Here is a 24,818-nt window from a genome sequence, read left to right on the forward strand (position 1 = left end):
TTAATATTATTACTATACAAATTAATCGCCAAATCTTTGGACCATTATAAACAGTTATTTTATACAAAACAGATTTTGCTATTTTTTCAACTTTTCGATGTATATAACATAATTTGTATACATTATAAAGATAATCGATTATCGCTCAGCGGTCGACTATCTACTGCAATCGACACTCGCAATAGGGGGGAATATTCTAGACGTAATCATAAGGAAATTAAAAGAAGCTTCAATCTAATGTACATGGACATATGTTAATAAATTTATTTGGGATATAACAATCTTTGGTTAGACAACTGATCATGATGATGAATGACAACTTAGAGGATCGCTCCAGTTAGAAGTGAAGCTATCGACCTAAGTAGTATTACTCATACATATTGTTTGAGCATATTGTTTTGTCGTAAAACAATACGCACTCCCCCGCAAGGTATTCGTCGGATACATCTATAGACACTATAATTTGTAGGTGGGTATGTATGTACCCATCAGTGAACTGCAAAAATCACAATTTTCTTGATTTAATCAAACACTAAAACTTGCATTCACATTCAATCATGCGAATAAACTGATATTGAATAAACTCATAATTGAATAAACTCAGCATCTGTCTTTCCAAGACTCTGTTAGCATGATTGCGATCGAATGAACGAACAGGTTTTGCGTACGATTGTATTGATCAAACGAAGGCAAGCGGAGAATAAAATCACAGAACGAGAATTAGTATCGTTTAGTTCGGCAAACAAACAGAATTGTAAGCAATGTTTATATATATGCTTATATGTATATTTTTATGGAGCTTGTCGCCGTGACGTAAGGGCAGAAGAATCATGCAAATATTCAGACGCATGGAGTTTTCATATTTGCCTTTTCATTCCGATGAATGTAATCGCCCTTGAGGCAAACGAGCAAACGCCTGAATTGATTATATTCACGCATGCAATAAGTTGGTTGATTTTAAATCAATGTCGATTATGTTCGTTTAAGCGCCAAATACACGACACGAACATTTCCGCGAACATTCCGCAATCTTGTTCGCAGCTTTGGCCATACGCCATACGAACTTTTGGCCGAACATTAGTTCTCTTTCAGACAGCGATGAATACGCACAACAATTGTGCTGCAGCAATATTGCTCTCTGTGGCAATTAAGCGTAAAAAAGAGAAGATTCAATAAATTCACTCAGAAATTTTTTATTGTCCATTTTACTTTTCCGCGCACGTCTGTTCCGTTCAGAAATTACTACGATTATGAGCTATTTCGCCATACACGCACGAACAGTTCGCGCAAATGTTCGCCAAAAATTAAAATATTTTGATTTTTGGCGAACATTTGCGCGAACTGGCAAACACCACCATATACGACAGAAAAGGTCGCAGAAACATGACATAACGGGAATTTTCGCGGAAATGTTCGTGTCGTGTTTTTGGCGCTTTAAGCAAGTTGGATCATTGAACACGATCATGTTGCCGAATGTAATCGAACGTTGTTGTGTTCGATTTTTGCAGTTCATTGGTACCCATATGCCTAGAAAAGCGCTCACGATATACCGTTACATCCAGCAATGTACTTGTATGTACAAAATAATCAGTGCATAGCCATAACGTTATCCAAAATAGTGTATATTTATTTTGGATATGACAAAATTGGCTAGACTTAAGGACGAAACCATAAAAAATCGTTGCTAAATGAAAGCTTTTGGATGCCAACCTATGAATCCAACATTTTTTTACATATTGTCTGGGCATGCAACAGCTTCTTAGCAAACTATGGGCGGACGAGTGCACGCCCGACGATTGGAATCTAAGTGTTCTTTGCCCAGTCCACAAGAAGGGGGATACTGCGAAATGCACCAACTATCGTGGAATCAGCCTTCTTAATATCGCATATAAGGTCCTTTCAAGTGTACTGTGCGAAAGATTGCAGCCCACCGTGAACCGGCTGATTGGACCTTATCAGTGCGGCTTCAGACCTGGTAAATCTACCATCGACCAGATTTTCACAACGCGCCAAATCTTGGAAAAAACCCGCGAAAAGAGAATCGACACTCATCACCTCTTCGTCGACTTTAAAGCTGCCTTCGACAGAACGAAAAGGAGCTGCCTATATGCCGCTATGTCTGAATTTGGTTTCCCCAAAAAACTTATACGGCTGTGCAAAATGACGTTGAGCAACGCCATCAGCTCAGTCAGAATTGGGAAGGACCTCTCCGAGCCGTTCGAAACTAAACGGGGTTTCAGACAGGGTGACCCCCTATCGTGCGATTTCTTTAATTTGATGCTGGAGAAAATTATACTAGCTGCAGAACTTAACCGCACTGGAACAATATTCTATAAAATCGTGCAATTACTGGCATATGCTAATGACATTGATATCATCGGCCTGAACACCCGCGCTGTTAGTTCTGCTTACTTTAAACTGGAAAAAGAAGCGGTAAAGATGGGTTTGATGGTGAATGAGGACAAAACGAAGTACCTGCTGTCATCGAGCAAAGAGTCAGCGCATACGCGGCTGGGCAACCACGCTACTGTTGGCAGCCATAATTTCGAAATAGTAAAATACTTCGTTTATTTGGGAACCAACATCAACATGAGCAACAACATCAGCACTGAAATCCAGCGAAGAATCAATCTTGCCAATAAATGCTACTTTGGACTAGGTAGGCAATTGAAAAGTAAAGTCCTCTCTCGGCGAACGAAAGTCATACTCTACAAGTCACTTATCGTACCCGTTCTGCTATATGGGGCAGAAGCAAGGACCATGACAACAGCAGATGAAGCGCCTTTGGGAGTGTTCGAGAGAAAAGTTCTTCGAAAGATTTATGGACCTTTACGCGTTGGCGATGGCGAGTACCGAAGAAGATTTAATGATGACCTGTACGAGCTATACGCAGACATCAACATAGTCCAGCGAATTAAAACGCCGCGGCTACGCTGGCTAGACCATGTTATGCGAATGAAAGATGATGCTCCGGCCAAGAAAGTGTTTCTATCGGAACCCGCCTATGGAAGCAGAGGTATAGGGCGGCCCCCACTCCGTTGGAAGGATCAGGTGGAAAACGATTTAAACTCGACTGGCGTGCCTTGTTGGACGGCCATAACCGTTTAGACGGTTAAGCGCCAATTAAGTAATAAGTAAAATATGCATAAGCGTGTATACTTACCGGAGAATATGTTTAGATCAACGCTCATATACCATTCGCCCTATATGATGCAAAAATCTTGATTTTTTTTTTTTGTTTTTTTCTAATGGTAATCAATTAGTAATTGCTTTTTTCGGAAAATAATTGAAATAATCATTGGCCATTAAAATAGGCATCTAATTAATTGATTACTAATGCTAATTCAAATGTAACAGGTCTGCATTCAAAAAAGCAATAATGAGATAATTAAGAATTTGTATTTTGTATGGAAGATTGAGTTCAATAAGGGATTTAATGTAGACAACTTGACTAATTATTTCATTAAGCATATGTGTGAAAGTGGCATTATTCAAAAGTATTATGATGCAACGTTTATGCGATAAAACTTTTAACATTATGCTCCTGTTTTCAAGATATATTTAAAGAAAAACTTCACGAACATTAAATGACTTAAAAGAAATTAGTTGTACATACATATTTAAATATCGTGTTGTAACAGGCTATACAACATTTGCTTTCATAAAAACGACTTACTTACCTAATTTGAATAAAATTGGTCTATTCTTAATCGCCCCTCAGCAGTAGATTCGCAAGCACTCAGAGCGTATTTCTGCCATTAAGCTTCTCGGTGAAAACTTATCTGCCTTGCACTTACCGTTCGGAGTCGACATAAATATGTAGGCTTCATCGCCCCAATTTGTAGGGCACTTAAAAATAGCACGACGCAAACCGAAGTAAAAGTAATCCACAGTAATAAAATCCAAGTTGTAGTTTATTATATTGGCATTTGCATATATGTATGTTTATTGTGTGCTATACGAAGTTTTAAATAGATTACATACATTTGTTTTCGTTGTTACATATTTTTTTATATCAGTGTTTGCAGTTAACCATTAATAACCAATTATAAGAGCAGATAAATGAAGGATGAAATATAAATAATATCCAATTATAATGAATTGTTCTTATGAGCTTGTATAATAAAATAGGAATTCAAGTTGGTAAAATTTAAGTTTTACTAAATAGGCCAACTAAATGAATTAAATTAATTTTGATCTACATATGTTTTTTTACAGCTCATACAAATTACAGCTATGTGTTTTCACAAATATTTATTTGAATTTTGTACAAAGAAAAACCATATTAAACTAGAATCATCAGTTCATTAGCGGAATACGACGCGAACAAATGTTTGCAAATATGATACGAATGTGACGCATATTTTTTTCTTATATATACTACGATATTTTTCGTATCGCCTTCACTTTGCTTATAAAACGCTTAATTTTAATGTGTCTAAGAGCTAATTAGATTAAAAAAAAAAAAAAAAATAGTTCGTTTCATAGCTTGCTATATCTACGTGTAATTTAAAAACATCGACCGTTCGCATGCTTCATCGAATTGCTCCTCTTGTCGCCGCTCATCTTCTGGTTTATGCACTAATTCATATAAATCATCAGCAAAATCATGTTCACTTATATTTTCGGCATCGTCTTTATCCGAATCTAAAAGTTGTTCTCCAATAATTTGACGAATGTCGTTTGGCAAATCGTCTGCTGCTTTAATTTGTAGATAAATTGCTTCGGCGATTTCCAGGGTACGCTTTACATCGATATGTCCGGAGAGTTCGTTAATGTGTTTTAAAATTTCGGTGAATTCGTATTTGTTTTCAATTATAACATCTGTTTGCTGATCCAATATGGACACTGAGACAAACAAATGAAAGTTTGGACACGGTAAACGCGTCCAAAGGCACTCCCATAACTTAAGCACATCATCGTTAGAAAATTCACGCTTATACCAAACAAGTAACCAACGAAAGCAAAAAAACATATTATCAGAATCGTGTGTGGCCATGTAGTTGTATAGGCGTGGATTTGAAAATTCTATTAAACGTTGTAATTGACGAAATTGTGTTTTCATACCCGCTTGATCGATATCGAAATTAGCAAAAATCATGTTCATAAAGCCAACAAAGCACCAAAACGCATCAACTTCATTACCCTGAATGATGAAAATGTGGAAATGTAAATATAATATATATAAAATAAAAATGTACATATGTGAAGTGAAACTTGTCCTGCTCTTATTGTTAGTTTACTTAAATGAGGTACATGTTTTTAAGGCAGAAAAACAGCTGTGGAGCATGCTCCAGAACTTTAACAATCTGGGAAGGATTTGATGGTAGGACGAGGACAAAACGAAGTACCTGCTGACATCATGCAAAAAATCAGGCACGTTTGCGCCTTGGCAGCCGTAATTTGGAAATAGTAAAATATTTCGTTTATTTGGGAACCAGCATTAATACAAAAAAAAACGTAAGCATAGAAATACAGCGGAGGATTACCATTGCCAAGAATGTTACTTTGGACTGAGTATACACTAGAGATATACGCCGCCGATTTGCGACGTTTTTCGCACGCCGCCGCCGAATGTCAAAAATACCGGCGCGGCGGCGGCGTTCGGTGCGTTACTATATTTTCTACTCTTTTAAGACTGTCTAGGCTATTTATTTTTCATGTCGAAAATTGGTCCGATATGGCCAAAAGGGGTATCAGGGGATGCGCATCACTGCCAGTTATAAAAATCCAATTGCGAAATTTAACACTTTCTAACCGTTCAAAAGTTATTTGAGAAAACAGGAGCTTTCAATGCCATCTTAACACGGATTTTGCATCACCGAACTCACCAAGTTATTAAAACAAAACATTTAAAGAAAAGTTATATAATAAATTTAAATGCTCACTTCGCATCATTTTTTAAAAAAATTAATAAAGGACAATGTATTTAAACAAAATGTCCCTAGACGAACATATTTTCAAATTTTCCTCAAGTTGTTAAAAAAGCCAGTTACCCGAAAAAGATGCCGAATTTTATATCCCGATTGGCTGAAAGAATAAGCGAAATCAGTGATGCAAAATCCTTTAGTATGCTCCAGTGGTTTGAAATGATTCTCAGCTCATACTTAAGTTGCATATTTGTACATATCTTCAACACGTATGAGAAGGGTTTGAAAAATCACTTATTTGCTGAACTATAAAATAGCGTCTGAAATCTTAATTTTAATTTTCACACTTCATTCCACACCGAAGTCCCCCGGTTTGACATTTCCTAAAGTTGGCGGCCCTATTCCCAACTAGTCCCTTGGAGTGAATCACACTGGATATAGCCTATCAACCATGTTTAAATATGACCAACACGTGACGGCTCCTGTTACAAATGTGAATACGTAGGCACATTTGTTAACCAGGTTAGGATTTGTCATTCGCAAGAACACAAAGTGGTGAAGCAAAAGCTTTCTCAAGATAGTCTAACAAATGACCGGGTGTTCTACTAACTTAACGTAGGGGATAGTTGAGCTAGTCTGAAAACTGAAGGCGGTCATCCGTAATGAGATCTTATATCATAAGGCCGGAAACGAAGACTATTGAGGTCAATGTATCGAACACAAATGTCTGCAAATTTTGGTCTACATTTTAAAACTTTTATCCACCGTCCTTGTAAAGTTTAAATTATGTAGATGCGCCAAGGATTATACGATTTTCACCCATGTGTTACGCAATGATATCCACTTAGTCTGTTTATGATTTCGAGGGCGGCATTCTTGGCCGAATAGTTACGCCCTAACGTTTCAAGGTGTTTTTGGTCTAGCTCGGAAGCATAGCGCGACAAAAAACATTTCTCAGAAAATCTTCGGAGCTACACCCAGGGCTTCCAGGAAAGTTACGTCGACAAAGGTATGAGTTCGAAGTCGCAGTCCTATAGCTTCTGTGCTGGCATATGGTATAAGGGCCAGGATGCGTGGTAGCGACTGATGGTCGGAATTGCTACTGTTCACGTCGGGAATTGTAGCTCTTAAAAACAGCCGACAAACTGAAGGCGCCCTTTGGCGCGATCAACAATAAGCTAGCATTGACGCTAATCGTTAAAACTGTACAACGAGTGTCATGACTATTATTATATAATTGATAGCAACCGTAAGTCGCCTTTGTGCATGACCAGCATGTAGCCACAAATAATTTAAAGAAATCGTGCCGACGACGGGTATTAGAGTTAGCCCAGAACATCTCCTTCGGTGAAACTACACACACACAAGGAGCTACTCCTGAAATTTTTTGAACGATCCACGAGATTTTGAGGCAAAAACCGCGGATCTTTCCGAAATAACCGAAACGTCGATTTCCTTAAGTGCATATTGTAACGAATATTAGCAGCACTAAGGGATACTATCATCTCTAAGCCGATGCTAAGCAGTGACTTGTATGCACATCAATAAATCAATAATTATGTCTACACATAAGTATGTACGTACACGCAGCGGAGAAGCAGGGCACAACCACATGCATAAATCTGAGATACTCCCGAAAGTATGCAATGGTTGGCAAGTGTCGCTCACCCATACAAACACATGCAGATATCTTATCTGAGATGCTCCAAAAAGTAGGCAATTATAATTGTGGAAGTGTCGCTCACAAATACACGCGCATATGAGAGCTATACACGTGCATCTGTAGTTATAATTATATAGCAGTAACTAAGTAAATTCTGGAAGAGCCTAGAAGTATGCAAATGAGATATCACAGAGTATAAAAGGCAGCAACAGTAGAGGCACGACAATCAGTTTGATTTAAGACGCTATCTGGCGAGCAATAGTAGTGTTATTGTGAAGAACCTTAATAAAGGCCATTTTGCATTATTGAATAGTGAAGTTATTTATTCAACAGTTTAGTGATTTGAATGTTAGCAGAAGATTGCAAATAAGGGGAATTGCACTAAATTCGTTACAATATAAACAAAACCTTTGCAAATATAATTTTTTTAAATTTTCGCTTTACAAGCCTCCCGGATCTTCATCAGCAAGTTAATGATATTTTTCCAGATCGTATTCATTATTTGTGGACAATGGTATACACTGAAGTCCAGCCATTAAATTCAGAGGTTTACGCCGATAACTTTGTTGGCGTCGGTATATAATAGAGCCCACGCCGCCGCCGCCGATTAAGTGAAAACCTCTAGTATACACTTGTGAAGTAAAGTACTCTATCGGCAAACGAAATTCAAGCTGTGCAAGTCACTTCACGTACCCGTCCTGCTATAAGGTGCAGACACGTGGACGATAGCCAACATCAAATGAGGCAGCTTGAGAAATTTTCTAGAAAAAAGTTCCACGAAATAATTACGGACACCTACAAAATACAGCGGCTATGCTGTACAGCCCATATTATACGAATGAAGGAAGATGATGCAGTCTAAAAGGGATTCATATCCGCACCAGCCTGTGAAAGCAGAAGAAGCAGGACTTCTTTGATGTTTCCAATTGGCAGATCCAGCAAAGGAGAAGTGTCTGGGACGATTTGTAGGACGAACAAAACTGTCGAAACGAATTAAGTACTAAGCGGTTTTGCCAAATGATGGTAATCGGAATTGGGCCAGACCTTTCCTTAATAAGGTTTAGAGGAATGCAGCTCCCTCATCCTTGGGAGACATTTCTCGCAATATTATAATTTTCTTCATGACTGATATCAAAATCGAATAGGCGGTGCAGACTTCCACTAGCTTTAAATCCCCGGGCCCGTATGCTCTATCTCCTACCATGCTACAAATGTCGGGTAGAGCGATCGTGGAATGACTTAAGATAAAATATGACAGGACCATGCACTCCTCTCCTACGAAAGGCGGCGTAGATCCGCAATATGTACCCCAAAAACTGAAGGCCCATTAGCTTATTAGAGGAGGGCAGGCAGTAGGTATCACAACCTCTGCTGTGGTCGCTGGTTATCAATCAACAACTCGAACGGTAGGAGGAGGGACTCGTCAAGCTTACGACGTACGCAGATGACGTCATAGGTAGAAAATCTTCAACAATTGGCGTATCTAATGTTGGGTTGTACCCTAATGCGTCGGCGTGGTCAACGTACAGATATGACGGGGAACAAGGCGTTTCTCCCTTTCATAATACAATTTACTTTCGTTTTGCAAAATACGTACCCAAGCGGGTTTATGTACAATCTGATTCAATCCAAGTATGGTTCACTAAAGAGCTCAAAAGAATTTAACGACCCTTACGTAATTAAAGCACTTTTTACAACATTTGTTAGGCCAATATTAGAATACGGCTCAGTAGTCTGGAACTCGCGTTATCAAGTCCATGCAGACAGGCTCGAATCAATGCAGAAAAAAATTTACTATTTGCCTTAAGAAATTTTCCATGGGACTCTTTGTATAATCTTCCTCCTTTTACTAATCGATAAAGCGTATCAACCTTTCAACTATTGCTAGTAGAAGGGAAATGCATGGTGTAATATTTATGATAAAACAACTAAATTGATAGATTTCAAGCCCATTCTTTTGAACGAAGTACGCTTTTGTGTTCCCTCTGAACCTGCGAGACACTTCAAACCTCTTCTTCTGAAACAATGTAGAACTAATTTCCAACTAAATGAACCTTTCCGGTGTCTGTGTGAAGATTATAACTCCCACTCAAACACATTTGATAGCTCGGACTCACTTTTTTCCATAAAAACGACTGTTCTCACCTCTCTTAATTATTAATGTATAATATGTTTTTTCCTGTTTTATTAGCTTAAGTATTACGCTCAGCTGAGCAGGTTTAGATCTCGACCCTTGACAAACCGCTCCCATCAACGACTCGTCAAAGAGAAAAAAATGTAATATTAAAATAAATTATTCGCGTGACCAGGATTAGCCTCGTTACACTTTTGGTAGACAGGCATACAAAAAAACCTAACTCATAATTTTAGCGATGAAAGCAACCCAGACGTCTGGTGGCGTAGAACATAACGAAAACAACTGTGACGATCCTCAATGTTTCGGGGTTAGTTTCATCGCAAACCATACGACCATAGTAGTATAGCGTCATCAAATATTGGACGCACAGACTACCTGGTCCCGTACCTGCGTTTCGTTGGGCATCTTAGAGCCACAATAAAGTTGGGCGCTTAAATGACGGACGAGGCGATACACGTGTATACCGATGGTTCCAAACTAGCGGAAGTGGTAGGGCGAAACTCTGGAGGACAAGAGCTTAAACTGCAGCTGCGTCAACTTTTATAGTGACAGTGAAACAGCAACTAGGGCTTTAACCCAGTGGTCTACAAAAATTGAAATGTAAAGACCGCGGCATAATGAATTTTTTTCATATAGATGCTATTAACACAAGCTTATGCATTCCATTAACATCCCCACAAACAACCAAGGTGCTGTGTTTATTTCGCCTTGCTCATTCACGTACAAAAACTTTGCGAATCACTATTACAAGCATTCTCACTATACAAGAAAAATACTTGCTAACATATATTGTGCCCTGTGCATTTGTTAAACTGCAGTTTTTACTTCAAATTCTTCTTTTATGTCAAATTCTTCTTCTTGTGCTTGCTTGCAACAAAATTTCGAAGACGGCTACTTTTTCATGTCAGATGGCGCCAGTGTCGCTCGATCTGCCCTTCTCCTCCTCGTAAATAAATTTTTTTATTTCAGCACTATAAAAAGCTATTGCTTTTGGTGGTTCTACCTCAAATAAAATTTTTATTTTCAACTTCACCTCAACTCGATATAGAATGTGGGTTGTGCACCGAAAAAATATGTTCGATCTGGATTTGAGAACCTTACATTTCTATAATGTTCAATAATAATTGGAGAATGATATTCCATATGAACTCCAGAACTATAAGATTCTCAAAATTTATAAAAGGCTGAAGAATAATTCCCAAACAATACTGGAGATAAACACATTTGATGAAAAAATTTCTCAATGGTTGGAGAATAGTTAGATAATAGTGTTAGGTATCAACTTGAGAACTATACATTTTTTACAGTTCGGATGCATTTTTTTATGTTCGTTGGGATGATTCTCCGGTTAGAAGTTTGCCGGTAACGTTCAGAATAAGAGTGTAAATACTGCATATGCTTCTAGAAAAATATATCTTACTATCTAACACACCAAATAGAGATATCGAGGCGGTACACACCCTACTACGTGGCCGGAGAAATCGAGTAAGTCCTTTCAGCATATAAAAGTTTCACTTCAAAAGTATGAAAATGTTTTGCGTCCTACCTGAACTGAAAGTATGGGTGCTAGCAGATCCGACATACCCTGTACATAGCCCAAGTCGAAATTGTACATAACATAGGTCATAAGTATGCCTTGAAGTACCATTAAATTTGGATTATCCACACCTGCGAAGAATTCTAGCGATCGATCAGTTCGTTTTACATCCTTCTCAATTTGACATTTACGATCACGGAAACCACTAAAATTGTTTTCTTGTGTAGCTGTCATTGAAAGCCATTGTGCTTTCATTTTATAATACTCCTTATATTTCTCTTTATGACATTGTATACGTTCGACTTCAGTATCATTCCAACGATAGTAATTTAAAAGATATTTCCAAACTTCTGCTCGTATATTATTATGAATGCCACCATGGAATATGATCTCTTTAATACGGGTGGCATCTGTTATGCGGCCGTCTGCTGATTGAAATTCCAACCATTGTGTTTCATTTAGTGGTGTACCTGAAATTGATACAAACAAAATATTACGCTTTTTAACAAGATACATATTTCAATATCTCATACGGTGACTCAGGTATCCCTTAATTTAGTTTTATACAATATTGGCATCGAACACTTGCCTAAACTTTTAAACAAATCACAAAATTTTATAAGTGCAGAGTATAGATAGATAGATAGATAATTAATTGAGGATCGCACTGCGACCATTGGTCTATTGTGCCCTCAACTGCTTCACAGCACCTCATCCAAGCCGACTTCTCTGATGAACCCTAGCAGTTCACCTGGCTTGAGGGATTTGATGTGAGAGTGCTCTGGCCATGGTGAGCCCAAAAACTTAGCCCTACGTCTTGAGATTGCGTCACATTCCCGGAGTATATGTTCCGCCGTCTCCGCTGATCGATCACAAAATCGGCATGTGTTGTTCGATAGGATGCTCAGCTTCTGCATGTGGCTGTTCAGTCTGCAGTGCCCTGTAAGAATAGCTGCTAGGATCCTCAGGTTATCTTTCGACAGACCCATTAATGCTCTATATCGAGTTGTGTTGTAGCCCCCCAGCAGTAACTTAGATTGCCTCAAGCCTGGCATATTGCGCCAGTGTTCTTCCCTCTTATCCCTTTCTTCTAATAGTAGATGCCCTCTGATTTCCTGCAGGCCTACTGGCAGGAACGGCTCAGGACCAATAGGTCGTGTCATTGCTGCCTCCTTTGCCAGGCTGTCCGCTTGCTCATTGCCATCCACTCCCCGGTGGCCAGGAACCCAGGCCAACAACAGTTTGTTGTGTGCTCCTAGTCGATTTAGCTTTTCAACGCACTCAAGTACTAGTGCTGATTTTATTTCAGACGCCGAAATCGCCTTGAGGGCGGCCTGACTGTCACTGAGTATGGCAATTGTTTCGTTGGAGTATTCGCGCTGAAGGTTCAGGTCAGCACACTGGCTTATAGCGAACACTTCCGCTTGAAAAATGCTCGGGTGTGCTCCCAGAGGCGTTGATATCTTGGCTCTGGGTCCAATGACTCCAGATCCAATCCCCTCTGGCGTCTTCGAGCCATCTGTGTACCATACTATTTTATTTAGCTGATGAATGTACACAATTCTGCTTTCCTCCCACGTACCCTTGTCTCCCAATTCTACTTTGTACCTTCTCTCATAGACTATCTGCCTGAGGATATCATCCCTCGGGAGTTGAGAGATTGGGATCTTCTCTCTCAATTCCTCCATGTTCCGGGACGATATAACTTTACCTATGCCCGAGCCCTCCTTAGCAATATTCAGGAGGGTTCTCTTGGCTGACTGCTCTATTGATATATGCAGCGGGGTCAGATCAAGGATAGCCTCCAGCGCTGCTGTAGGGCATGTGCGCACAGCTCCCGTGATGCATACACATGCCAGTCGCTGAAGTTTTGACAGCGCTTGCCTCGTCGTCGCCCGAGTTGTTTTCGATGCCCAGGCTATCGAACCGTATGTTATCATAGGTTTTACTATCATGGTATACATCCATCTTAGCACATGCGGGCTACAGCCCCATGATTTGCCTGCTAGACGTTTGCATATCATGATGGACCTCGTGGCCTTAGCTCTCATGGAGTCGAAGTGCTGTTTCCATAGGAGCTTGGTGTCAAAAGTGACCCCCAAGTATTTCACCGCGGTTCCCTGTTCTAGTGCCACGCCATTTATTGTAATTGCTCTCAGGGCCGGTAGGGCCCTTCTTCTGGTGAAAGGGATGATGGTCGTTTTAGATGGGTTGATGTTCAGCCCCACACTGGCACACCATCCCTTCGTAATATTCAGTGCTCTCTGTATTATGTCACAGAGCGTACTCTCGAACTTACCCCTTGCAATTATGACGATGTCGTCAGCGTATCCCTGGCATCTTATGCCACTGTCAGATAGCTTTTGCAGGAGTTCGTCCACTACTAGGCTCCACAGAAGGGGTGATAGAACACCTCCTTGAGGGCACCCCCTCGTGGTATTAACCTTAACTGCGCTGTTGCCTACATGGACTTCAGCGATTCTTGTGCGGAGTAGATTGTCAATCCATCTCTGGATAGGCATCTGAATTCCTCTTCTCTGCAGTGCTATATTTACGCTTTCATGAGATGTGTTGTCAAAGGCACCCTCAATGTCAAGGAAAGCGCAAATCACTGTTTCCTCTGTTTCGAATGCTCTCTGTATTTCAGTTGTTAATTGGTACAGAGCTGTGTCCGTGGACCTACCCGCTCTGTACGCATGCTGGCTATGATGTAAGGGCCAGCTCTTGAGGGCGTTCGACCTGATTTCTTGGTCCAATATCATTTCCATTGCCTTCAAGACAAAGGAAGTTAAACTTATTGGTCTGAAGGACTTTGCCTGCGAATAGTCCTTTTTTCCTACTTTTGGTATGAAAACCACTTTTGCTCTTCTCCACATCATGGGTATGTATCCCAGTGCCAGACTATCTCTCATGATCCTGGCCAGATTTGGGATGATCTGTGTCCCTTGCTGCATTAGCACCGGGTAGATGCCATCCACCCCCGGAGATTTGTATTTCTCAAAGGATTCCACTGCCCATCTGACTCTGGCCTCACTGAAGAGGGAGTTGGCCAGTTGCCAGTCTGATGGGGTTGGTTTCACTCTGGGGAACACAGGTTCCGGTACTTGCGGAGAGGCACCCGGAAAATGCGTGTGTAGCAGGGCCCTCGCTCGCTCCTCCACCGTTCCGGTATAGGTACCGTCTGGAAGCCTAATCGCTAAGTTAATCTCCCTCTGCTCTTTGGCTAGGGCCTTGTGGAGCCTTGCCGCTGCAGGTGTGCTAGAAATTCCCTCGCAGAAATTTCTGAAACTTTCCCTCTTAGCTTTCCTTATCTCTTTATTGTACTTTGTTAGATTCTGAGTGTATTCCTCCCAGTTGCCGGTTCTTCTTGCCCGTTAAAGAGTTTCCTGACTTTCTTCCTTAGTAGTGTCAGGTCATGCGACCACCAGGGGGTTGCCTTCTTACCCTTAACTAAGGAGACTCGGCAACTGGAGTTGTAGGCATCTATCATTATCTGATTTGCCTTATCTACCCTGCCCTCTAACTCAGTACAGTTAGTGCTTCTGCTCTTATTTCTGAGACTATCCGCGTTAGCCTCTATGATACTTTTATAGCTGCCCCAGTCTGTTTTCCTGGGATTTCTTTTAGGGCTGTATTGCCCCGATACAGCACCCAGCTCAAACCTTATGATCCTATGATCCGATAGGGAGGGTTCTTCTGAGTGCAGAGTATAGGAATAGTTTTAGAGATATGGTCGAAATGGGGACTCAGATGGTGCCAAAATCTGTTTATCCACAGCGAGCGGTGTTTTTTATTAGAATATACGAACTGAATGCGTAGATATCGCCTGAAATGTGGACTCAGAGAGCTCCAAAATCCGTTTGCATATTATGGGTATGAAACGAAACCCGCTGAAGAGTTCTACAGTAAGCGATGCTTACTTATATCCTTTACCCAGATAGGTCTAAAATCTGTAACTACAGTATTCGAAAGCTTTCATTCAGGCAAACTTTGAGAATTTCGACTCATATGTAGATCAAAATAAGCGCAAGATATATGCCTGACATTATCAGTGTAAACCACTTCGATATAACTTTAATAAAAAGCGCTAATGAATGAGTTCAATACTCAGCTCCCGAGAAGCTAGCTGATGAAGAAGTGAAATTCGGAAACATGTCCTAGTAACCATCGCCGTCTGTAAACTTTGCAATTTTTCTCTAATATCAATAACAAAAACCATTGTATAAAGCAATATGAGCAGGTCTCGCTAATTAAATACATATCAAACTTCTTTAGTTTAGGATGTATGTAGATGCATTAAGAGTTTTTTCAAAGATGTTTTGAGTTTATTCCGCGTTTTACTGCAGAGATTTACAGCACGAAGCTTTCGTTTAGTGTGATAAGTGCTTTACGTCTAAAACTCTGCATGTCTAATAAATCCTGAGAAGGTTTCTAAAGTTATTAAATTGGGACATTTAATTAATTTGCATTTACCTCTCTCTACAAAAGGCCGCTCTGGCAAATTGTTTAGCATTTTCTCATCCTCCTCTTTTACATTTTCAAGCTCGCCTTCAACTGGTGATGGGCTGTCACTACTGCTATAGCTATCTATTGCAGCATTACGATTAATCTGTTGATGTCGATTTGCATAATTTCTTGGTGAGCTAGCTTTAACGCCGGCTGCAATGTCAGGTAGGGTTACAAGTATGCCCGACCAAGTATTCTTCATCCAGCCTTTTTGCTTATTCGATTCAACACTTTTCATGTCATCGATGTTTAGTTCAGCAAATGTGCGCTTTAGCTTTTGTGTTTCTATATTGAGTACAGTGTATTCAGTGCAACCATCATGGCGAGCATAAGATAGCTCAATTATATGTAGATCACACATGGATTTAACAAATTGATCGGCATTGGCATGTTGGAAAAAGAATTCACTATGTATGCCGTCCTCAGATTTATGTATAAAGCAAAGAACTTGGCCACGATGTTTAACTAAAATTGAGCTTAACTCGTCCAATTGGGTGCGTATTAAGCGCGGCTTGGTAGATGCTGCCGTTTCTGGTGTTGGTTTGATGTTGAATGCTTTACATTCAGAAATAGTGCGGGAACGTCGTGGGATTGTGTCGACCACTGCCCAGTCCTGGCTATCATCAGCAATAAGTATGTTATCGTTGGGTTTCCATTCAATGAAGAGGCGATGTGGATTATCATAATCGATTACTGATAATGCACCGCTGGTATTTAGATCGGCAATGTGTTCTACGCTGGCTTTTCGAAGTAGAACACCGTCGTGCGTGCACATTATCTAACAAAAAAAAAAAAAAACAAGATTATATTAAGCAATACTAAAGGGAAGTTCTCGATGTCACCTTAGTCTCAGAAGATGCGGAAGAGTTGGTCAGAGACTGGAGGGTTCTTAAGGACCACTCATTCTCTGACCATCGTTACATCCAATTCGTCTTAGGCTTGGTGAAAAAGCAGAGCGCTGCCATTAGAAATATTAAAAATACAAATTGGCAAGAATACAATAGGGAACTAGCTAAGATATAGCCACTTGAGAGCGTACCCGAAACACCAGGTAGCATACCAGAACTGGAAAGACTGGTAAATAACTTCACGGGGGCATGCCGCAAGGCACTAGATAAAGTCTGTCCCAAGAGAATTCAAAGGGGTAAAAAGAAGCCACCATGGTGGAATTCACAAATAGAAAACCTTCGCAGGTTAAGTAGGACCACTTTCAATGCAGCTAAAGCATCTGGCGATGAGCAGCATTGGGAAGTATATAAAGAACATCTTAGAAACTATAAGTTTGAGCTAAGGAAAGCCAAAAGATCCTCCTGGCGAGATTTCTGTAGCAACATGGAAACAGTGTCTGAAGGGAGTAGACTCAGGAAAGTACTTTCCAGATCGGCCAATACGGCCCCAGGATGCTTGCAAAGGCCTGATGGTTCGTGGACCGAAACTGGGGAGGAAACGCTGGATCTACTGCTGGATACACACTTTTCAGGTGCAGCTAGGAACGAACCAGGGTATATACAAAGCTTGACACAAGTAACAGTGCAACCTATACTGCACAACCTAATTACAAGAGATAAGATATCTTGGGCCATCCAATCTTTTGAACCATTCAAAACTCCAGGGCCGGACGGAGTTACACCTATACAACTGCAACAGTCACTGGAATGCAGCACTAGCTGGCTATATGCTATAATAGGAGGTGTCGTGGCACTAAACTACATTCCAAGTATATGGAAAATATCTAAAGTGGTATTTATTCCCAAGGCAGGCAAGGCATGCCACGCGAAGCCTAAGGACTTCAGACCCATCAGTCTATCTTCGTTTCAACTAAAGGTGATGGAGAGGCTGATGGAAATACTTATCAGGGAGGCAGTGAATTACCAACTCTCTGAAGCACAACACGTCTATATGAAGGGTAAATAAACCGAAACGGCATTACACGAAATTACATCGTGCATAGAGAGATCGTTCTCCATCAAGGAATACTGTCTGGCAGCCTTCCTAGACATAGAAGGAGCGTTCAATAACATTAAACCTGACTCAATCATTAAGGTACTGACTGATCTGGACATCGATTCTCAGCTGGTGGGTCTTGTGCACCAATTGCTGCTATGCAGGGTAGTACAGTACAGGCAGAACTTGCAGGGGTATCGGTGAGCAGGTTCGTCAGTAGGGGAACTCCTCAAGGTGGAGTCCTATCCCCTCTGCTGTGGGTCTTGGCAGAAACCTGGGCATCCCAAGAGACACCTGATTGATGAACCAGCACCGCCTAGGGGCTTAAGAAGTCATTTACGTAAGCATTTTGAGGAAGTACGGCACCTGAGAACCCAGCCGTATGAAGTGAAAAAACACAAGCAGGTCCTTGGTGAACTCCATAAACAGGCGTCGGACCTTTATGCCGGGAATTGCCCGGTGAATCCAGTACTTAACGAAAATTATCCAAAACTCGCGGAAGAGGAACGCATACTCCCCAGGGAAACGCGTGTCACTCTTTCCCAACTTCGTTCTGGATACTGTAACATGTTAAACTCTTACCTATCCAGAATCAACCCCGACATACAAAATGTATGCCCCGCCTGCAATGTGTCCCCACATGACACCAACCATCTCTTCAATTGTAATGTGGAACCAACGCCTCGAACCCCTTTCCTTATGGTCCACCCCTGTTGAAACGGCAAGTTTCCTTGGACTCCCGTTAGAGGATATTGATGACAATTTGTGATCGGTCGCGGCTATTAGGTGGGGCGAGCATTGCTACAACAACAACAACATCTGTGGGCCTGGGCGTGCGGCCATTATTGTGCAGTTTTCGGCGTAGATAGTGACTCCTTCTGGTGGTGAAGGTAGCTTTGATATGTAGAAGTTAAACAAAAGTGGGATAGGACACCACCCTCTGGCACCCCTTGTTGAATTCGTCTTTGTTTGGATGTTGCGTTCCTCAATTGCACCGATGCCTGCCGACCAGACAGATACTTTGCGGTCCCCCTTTTAAGACTTGGGGGAAAGGGAGACCCTTCCAGGTCTTCTAGTAACCTGCCATGGTTGACCGTATCAAAAGCTTTTAACAGGTTTAACGCAACGAGTACTGTCCTATGGTGGGGGTTTTGATTTAATCCGCAATTTATGTGAGTACTAATGGCAATTAGCGCGGTGGTTATGCTATGTAATTTTCTGAAGCCAAGCTGATGATTGGCTAGTTGCAAATTTGCTTTAAAGTAGGGAAGCAGAATGGCTTCAAGCGTCTTCGCTACTGGTGATAGGAGAGATATCGGGCGATAAGGATCTCCTATGTTAGTTGGTTTCCCAGGCTTTAGTAGCGGGACCACCTTGGCCATCTTCCGTTTTTCGGGGATGACAAAGGTGGGAAAAGATAGGTTGAACACATGTGCTAAGTATTTAAATCCCTCTTTACCTAGTGTTTTAAGCATCGGCATGTCTATACCGTCTGGGCCCTTTAGATAGTTTAGCATGACCGATGGCATCCTCAACCTCTTTGGCGGTGATGGTAATTGGGGACGCTTTGTATTTATGTTTATATGCGTGTCTGTTGGCCCTCCGTCTATCTTTGTCGACCGTAGAATGCATTATATATTGTCGGCAAACAGCGCTCGCGCATTTTTTCGCATCCGACAGCACTTTATCGCCAAAGGCGATGGACATTTTGTCATTGTGCTTATACGGATTCGATAGAGACTTTACGGTGGACCAAAGCTTACCCACACCGGCAGAGAGGTTACTATCCCTTAAATGCTCCTCCCATTTGGCCCGCTTGTGTTCATCCAGAAGCAATCTGATGCGTTGGTTTATATTCCTTATTTGGGGGACGCCGGCTGTCTTATAAGGTCGGAAAATGAAGCCGGATTTCGGGAACTCTTCCGGCGGGAATAAAACGAGCCGAGGCGAATTCAACGACCCTGCGGAAACCACGTTCCCCTTGGCGAGCATCAATCGGGATAGGGAGGGCAGCAAAACTATTGTCTGTAAAGTATTTGTACTCATCCCACTTTCCTTTCTTAAAGTTTATGAAAGTGCGGGTTTCGGTGATGATGATGGCGGCGGTTCGCAAAATAAGTATAGAAAGGTGGTCAGATGCCAATGTTACTATCGGCTGCCAGTTGACGCAGTTTAAAAGATCTGAGCTCACGGTGGACAGATCTGGCGAACTGTGACAGCTTCCTACCATACGAGTGGGGGCGTCTCCGTTTATTGTGCAGAACGTCGTTTCTTCTATTTGATCCACCAAAATCTCACCCCTGCTGTCCGCCTGCAGGTTTGAATGCCATATATCGTGATGGGCATTGAAATCGCCTAATGCGATTATCGCCAGTGAGTAGTGCTCTGATATTAGGGCGGTATCCACTGGGGCAACAGGTGGCAGGAGGGATGTAGATGTTGATGATTTCTAGGTTTACATCGCCTGACCGGACAGATAAGCCGTGACGTTGAGTGGTGTATTGTAAACGCGATACTTACTGTGAGTTTAGTCTCTCGACGTCGCAACGATTCGGATGTTATGCCGCTTCATGAAATCCACTATCTCCGTGGTCTTCCCAGTTAATCCATTACAGTTTAACTGCAGAATTCTGAAGTGCGGCAATTGCTGTTGTGGCCCTGGGACTGGACGTCCCTGGGTAAGCATTGGGGTACCCGGTGTAGTTGGGTTTACGGCGTGGCAACATGGCGCAATGAAACCCGTCGGGGGCTGCTGTCGTGGAGACCAGAACATCTACGAAAAAGGCACCGTCCAAGGCAGGAGCTGCATTGGGCAGATAACGAAAACATATATCTTCTGTGCTGACAAACGGTGCAAACGGTGGTAGGGACTAAGAGTCTGTTTCCCTGACCTACACGATTGCTGCCGGAAAAGAGGGGAGAAGAACCTTCAGGTTGCCAGCGCAATATATAGCTTCTCCAAACCCCATTGTCAACCTCACCTTTCCGCGGCGAATCCTGTTTCACTAACAGACGAGGCTCTAGCGACCCCAAGCTCCTCATGGAAGTTGGGGGTGGGGAGGGAGGGATGGCCTGAAGGTTTAACGTGGTCATATAAATCGTTCCCAAGATGGTCGGGCTAGCACCTTAATGGTGCTGTTACCGGAGCGTAACGGAGCTGTATCCGGCAAAGGACCATCACATCGATAACACTCCCCAAAGCCTTCCGGGAGCAACCTTATCGCTACAACAACAACAACAACAACAGGGGAGAAGACGACGGGGCGCTGATTTTTGTTGTTGTTGTTGTAGCAGTGCTTCGCCCCATCCAATAGGGTCGCCGATCACAAATTGTCATCGATGTCCTCCAACGGGAGTTAAAGGAAACTTGCTGTTTCAACAGGGGTGGACCATAATGAAAGGGGTGTTAGAGGCGTTGGTTCCACATTACAATTAAGGAGATGGTTGGTGTCATGTGGGAACACTGTGCAAGCGGGCATACATTATGTATGCCGGGGTTGATTCTGGATAGGTAAGAGTTTAGCCTGTTACAGTATAAAGATCGAAGTTGAGCTAGAGGGACTCGTGTTTCCCTGGGGAGTGTGCGTCCATCTTCCGCAAGTTTTGGGTACTGTTCTTTGAGTACTGAATTCACCGGGCGATTCCCGGCATAAAGGTCCGACGCCTGTTTGTGGAGTTCACTGAGGAACTGCTTGTGTGTTTTGGCTTGTTGTTGTTGTTTTAGCGATAAGGTTGCTCCCCGAAGGCTTTGGGGAGTGTTATCGATGTGATGGTCCCTTGCCGGATACAGATCCGGTACGCTCCGGTAACACAGCACCACTAAGGTGCTAGCCCGACCATCTCGGGAACGATTTATATGGCCACACTAAACCTTCAGACCATCCCTCTCTCCCCACACCCAAGTTCCATGAGGAGCTTGGGGTCGCCAGAGCCTCGTCTGTTAGTGGAACAGGATTCGCCGCGGATAGGTGAGGTTGACAATTGGGTTTGGAGAAGCTGTATATTGCGCTGGCAACCTGAAGGGTTGCGCTACACAGCCCATTGAATCTGGTATTTTAGTCGCCTCTTACGACAGGCATACCTACCGCGGGTATATTCTGACCCCGTAACCCGCTGGGGGATGTTTTTTGGCTTCATACGGCTGAGCTCGCAGGTGCCGTATTTCCTCATAATGCTTACGGAGATCCTTAAGCCCCTGGTCTGTTGGCTAATCAATTAGATGCCTGTTGGGATGCCTAGGTTTCTGGGTATTCTACAGGAACTGTTTGGTTGGCATCTCATTTCTCTCCCTGATGGGGAGTATTCTCGCCTCATTATGTAGATGTTGTTCTGGGGACATAAGAAGACAGCCAGTGGCGGTTCTGAGAGAAGTATTTTGGCAGGCATGTAGCTTCTTCCAGTATCGCCGCAAGAATCTGCTGGGAGGATGACGATTTGTGGGAGGAAACAAATTAAAGGGGGATAAATTAATTGGGTTACACTGTAATGACAGCCCTTGATCGGGAAAAATCCCGAGTCGCTCCGGTACATACATAGAACGGGATGTCTTGGGAAGCGCCCTAACCCGCTGGGGAAAGGTGGTATCAAAAGACGCGTTTCGACCTCCGTTTTTAGAATCCGAGCGCGGCCTTATAATATTATTTCTGTCAAAAGATATAATCAAAAAATAGATTCAAAATTTCATGTGGTGGTTGTATTTTGCCAGATTTTTTGTACACATACATACACAAATGCAGAAAAGTACTCTGCGCGCATTTAATTTTGATCCCCAACCGGTGTTGGACCCACCCAGGGTTATTTTTTTTTAAACGCGACCGAATGCCGCCAACGTTATAAGGTGTTCTATGCAAAAAAAATATGGATCGGGCCCCTTATTTCGGAACCTCCCGGGATTCTAAAAGCGGAAGTCGAAACGCGTCTTTGGATACCACCTTTGATAACTTTCGATAAAAATAAGGTGGTGCACCGTCTGGTAAAACGTTACCCTAACGGCTTTAATATCCATGTCTCGCTGGTACAACATAAAGAATATCAATGAATTTTCGTAATTGCTCGCGTTTTTTGAATGGAAGAATCACTTTTGCATGAAAACCCATCGGAATGTTCGACGGAGCCAAACAAATATTTACATTGAAGTAGGACTAGTATCAGAAAAGTGTACCGAATTCATACAAGGGTATGGACTGCATATCGTTAAAGTTTCCCAAACCAAACCGAAGTGTTTTTGAGTTACAACATATATTATTATCAATATTTCTTCAACAGAACGGCTTAGAAATTGTCGTTTAGATAGAGCAATGATGTTGTTGTTGTTGTTGTAGCGATTAGTTACTCCCCGAAGGCTTTGGGGAGTGTTATCGATGTGATGGTCCTTTGTCGGATACAGATCCGATACGCTCCGGTAACACAGCACCATTAAGGTGCTGGCCCGACCATCTCGGAAACGATTTATATGGCCACATTAAACCTTCAGGCCATCCCTCCCTCCCCACCCCCAAGTTCCATGAGGAGCTTGGGGTCGCCAGAGCCTCGTCTGTTAGTGAAACGGGATTCGCCGCTCGAAGGTGAGGTTGACAATTGGGTTGGAGAAGCTATATATTGCGCTACACAACCCCTTGAATCCCAGCAATGATGTTCGATTTTTGTGGTTCAATGTTCAGTTACTATGCGAGTTAATTGAAATCGCTAAAAGAATCTTACATACTCAGAAGCAGTTTGCCGCAATGTATTAATCTTTAAATTGATTACTTGGGGCGTTTAAAATAAAATATAATCATACTGACCGTGCCATTTGAGAATTGCGTCGCCGTTGGTGATATATCTGCATTTGTTTGTGCCATATTTTCATATTGCACTGAATTATTCATTTTAAAAATAATTAATTTGAATGAAAAAGTATTTCGTTTGCGCCTTTCTTATTGTAAACTATAATTAACCGCTTTTTTATATTGAATAATTTACGTCGTGATTATTTACTGACTTGGCTTTTCTTCGACAAAAAGATAACAAAACAGCTGTTTATAGTTATAGTTGCCACTTTGGTGCATTTGAATCAAAAATGGGATTTTTGTTTGGTAATTGTACAGTTTATCAGTATCAGAGTGTTGCTGTTAGACGAATGGAATGGAATGAAAACATAAAACTTAGCAGCATTTGTATGTAGTAAGAAAATGTTGTAAATTCGTTGGTTTCATTTTAAGTTTGCCATCTCCTTCTGACAATCCCTACTACAGTGAAATGAAAAAAATAAAATCAGCTGGTGAGATGAGTCAACCATATAGTTGAGCTATTGTAGCACTGAACTGAATATGTGTACATTTGTGTATACATAAAAGAATTCGCCATATTTAAAAGCAAAAACAACAACAACAACAACTGAAAGAGTAAGCAACTTGAAGATGATGTAAGGAAAATAAATAGTTTGCTTACGTGCGAAACTATTTAAATGCTAATAATTCTATCAGTATCTTGAAATTTTGTGTACGTTTCTTCTTATTTTCAACAAAACAGATGTTTTATATTAGTGCTGCCAGTTCTCATAAAGTTGATCCAGATCGTTCCAATGAGATTTGAGCCAGAGCCAGAGCTCGATAAACCAATGGAACGGCCCTATTGTTCCCGCCCATTTACAATCTTTTAAGCGCACAAATCACATCCTGTTTTGTTTTTCGATAGATTAATACAATTTGATATTCACGAATTACGGGCCGATTCTGAGCGTTACCGGTAAAATAGTCCCCAGAACATTAGGGGGACTCATGTAACCGTATAAATGCCTTATAAAGTGTGTAAACGTATAAATTTATCTAGTTTACGCACGAGCTGTCAAATTTTGTATGAAAAATCATTTACACAATTTGTATAAATTTACGCGCACATTTCATTGTGTAAACGCGGTAAACTCAAAGGAATGCAACCTTGCAGACATTACAGACGGCATTTTCATCAAAAATCTCCAACATCAGAAAGTAAAGGCGTTTTAGTTTTGATTTTTAACTTAATCTTGGTATTTTTTAATTTGTATAACAATCAAAAAATGTTTGTTTGGCAATAATACAGCTGATAAACAATCAAGTTTATCAAGAGCATTTCTAGGTGCGTTCATATAACAGCGTGTGTAAATGGATATAATTTTACACCTTATAAGTTTATATGCTTTCA

The 24,818-nt window shown here is 41.5% G+C and overlaps 1 protein-coding gene across 1 annotated transcript; it reads right to left on the reverse strand.

The window, feature by feature from the left end:
* Positions 1-3,907: 3,907 nt before the first annotated feature.
* Positions 3,908-23,879, reverse strand: Tbc1d15-17 (TBC1 domain family member 15/17). The gene is made up of 4 exons (XM_067766705.1): positions 23,441-23,879; positions 15,681-16,491; positions 11,217-11,677; positions 3,908-5,146 (listed from the first exon to the last, which is right to left on the reverse strand). The coding sequence occupies exons 1-4, from the start codon at positions 23,522-23,524 to the stop codon at positions 4,499-4,501; spliced, it is 2,004 nt and encodes a 667-aa protein (XP_067622806.1). The 5' UTR covers positions 23,525-23,879; the 3' UTR covers positions 3,908-4,498.
* Between the last annotated feature and the right edge of the window lie 939 nt (positions 23,880-24,818).

The sequence above is a fragment of the Eurosta solidaginis genome, chromosome 2 (genome assembly GCF_040869045.1).
Source record: "Eurosta solidaginis isolate ZX-2024a chromosome 2, ASM4086904v1, whole genome shotgun sequence".
Taxonomy (NCBI): domain Eukaryota; kingdom Metazoa; phylum Arthropoda; class Insecta; order Diptera; family Tephritidae; genus Eurosta; species Eurosta solidaginis.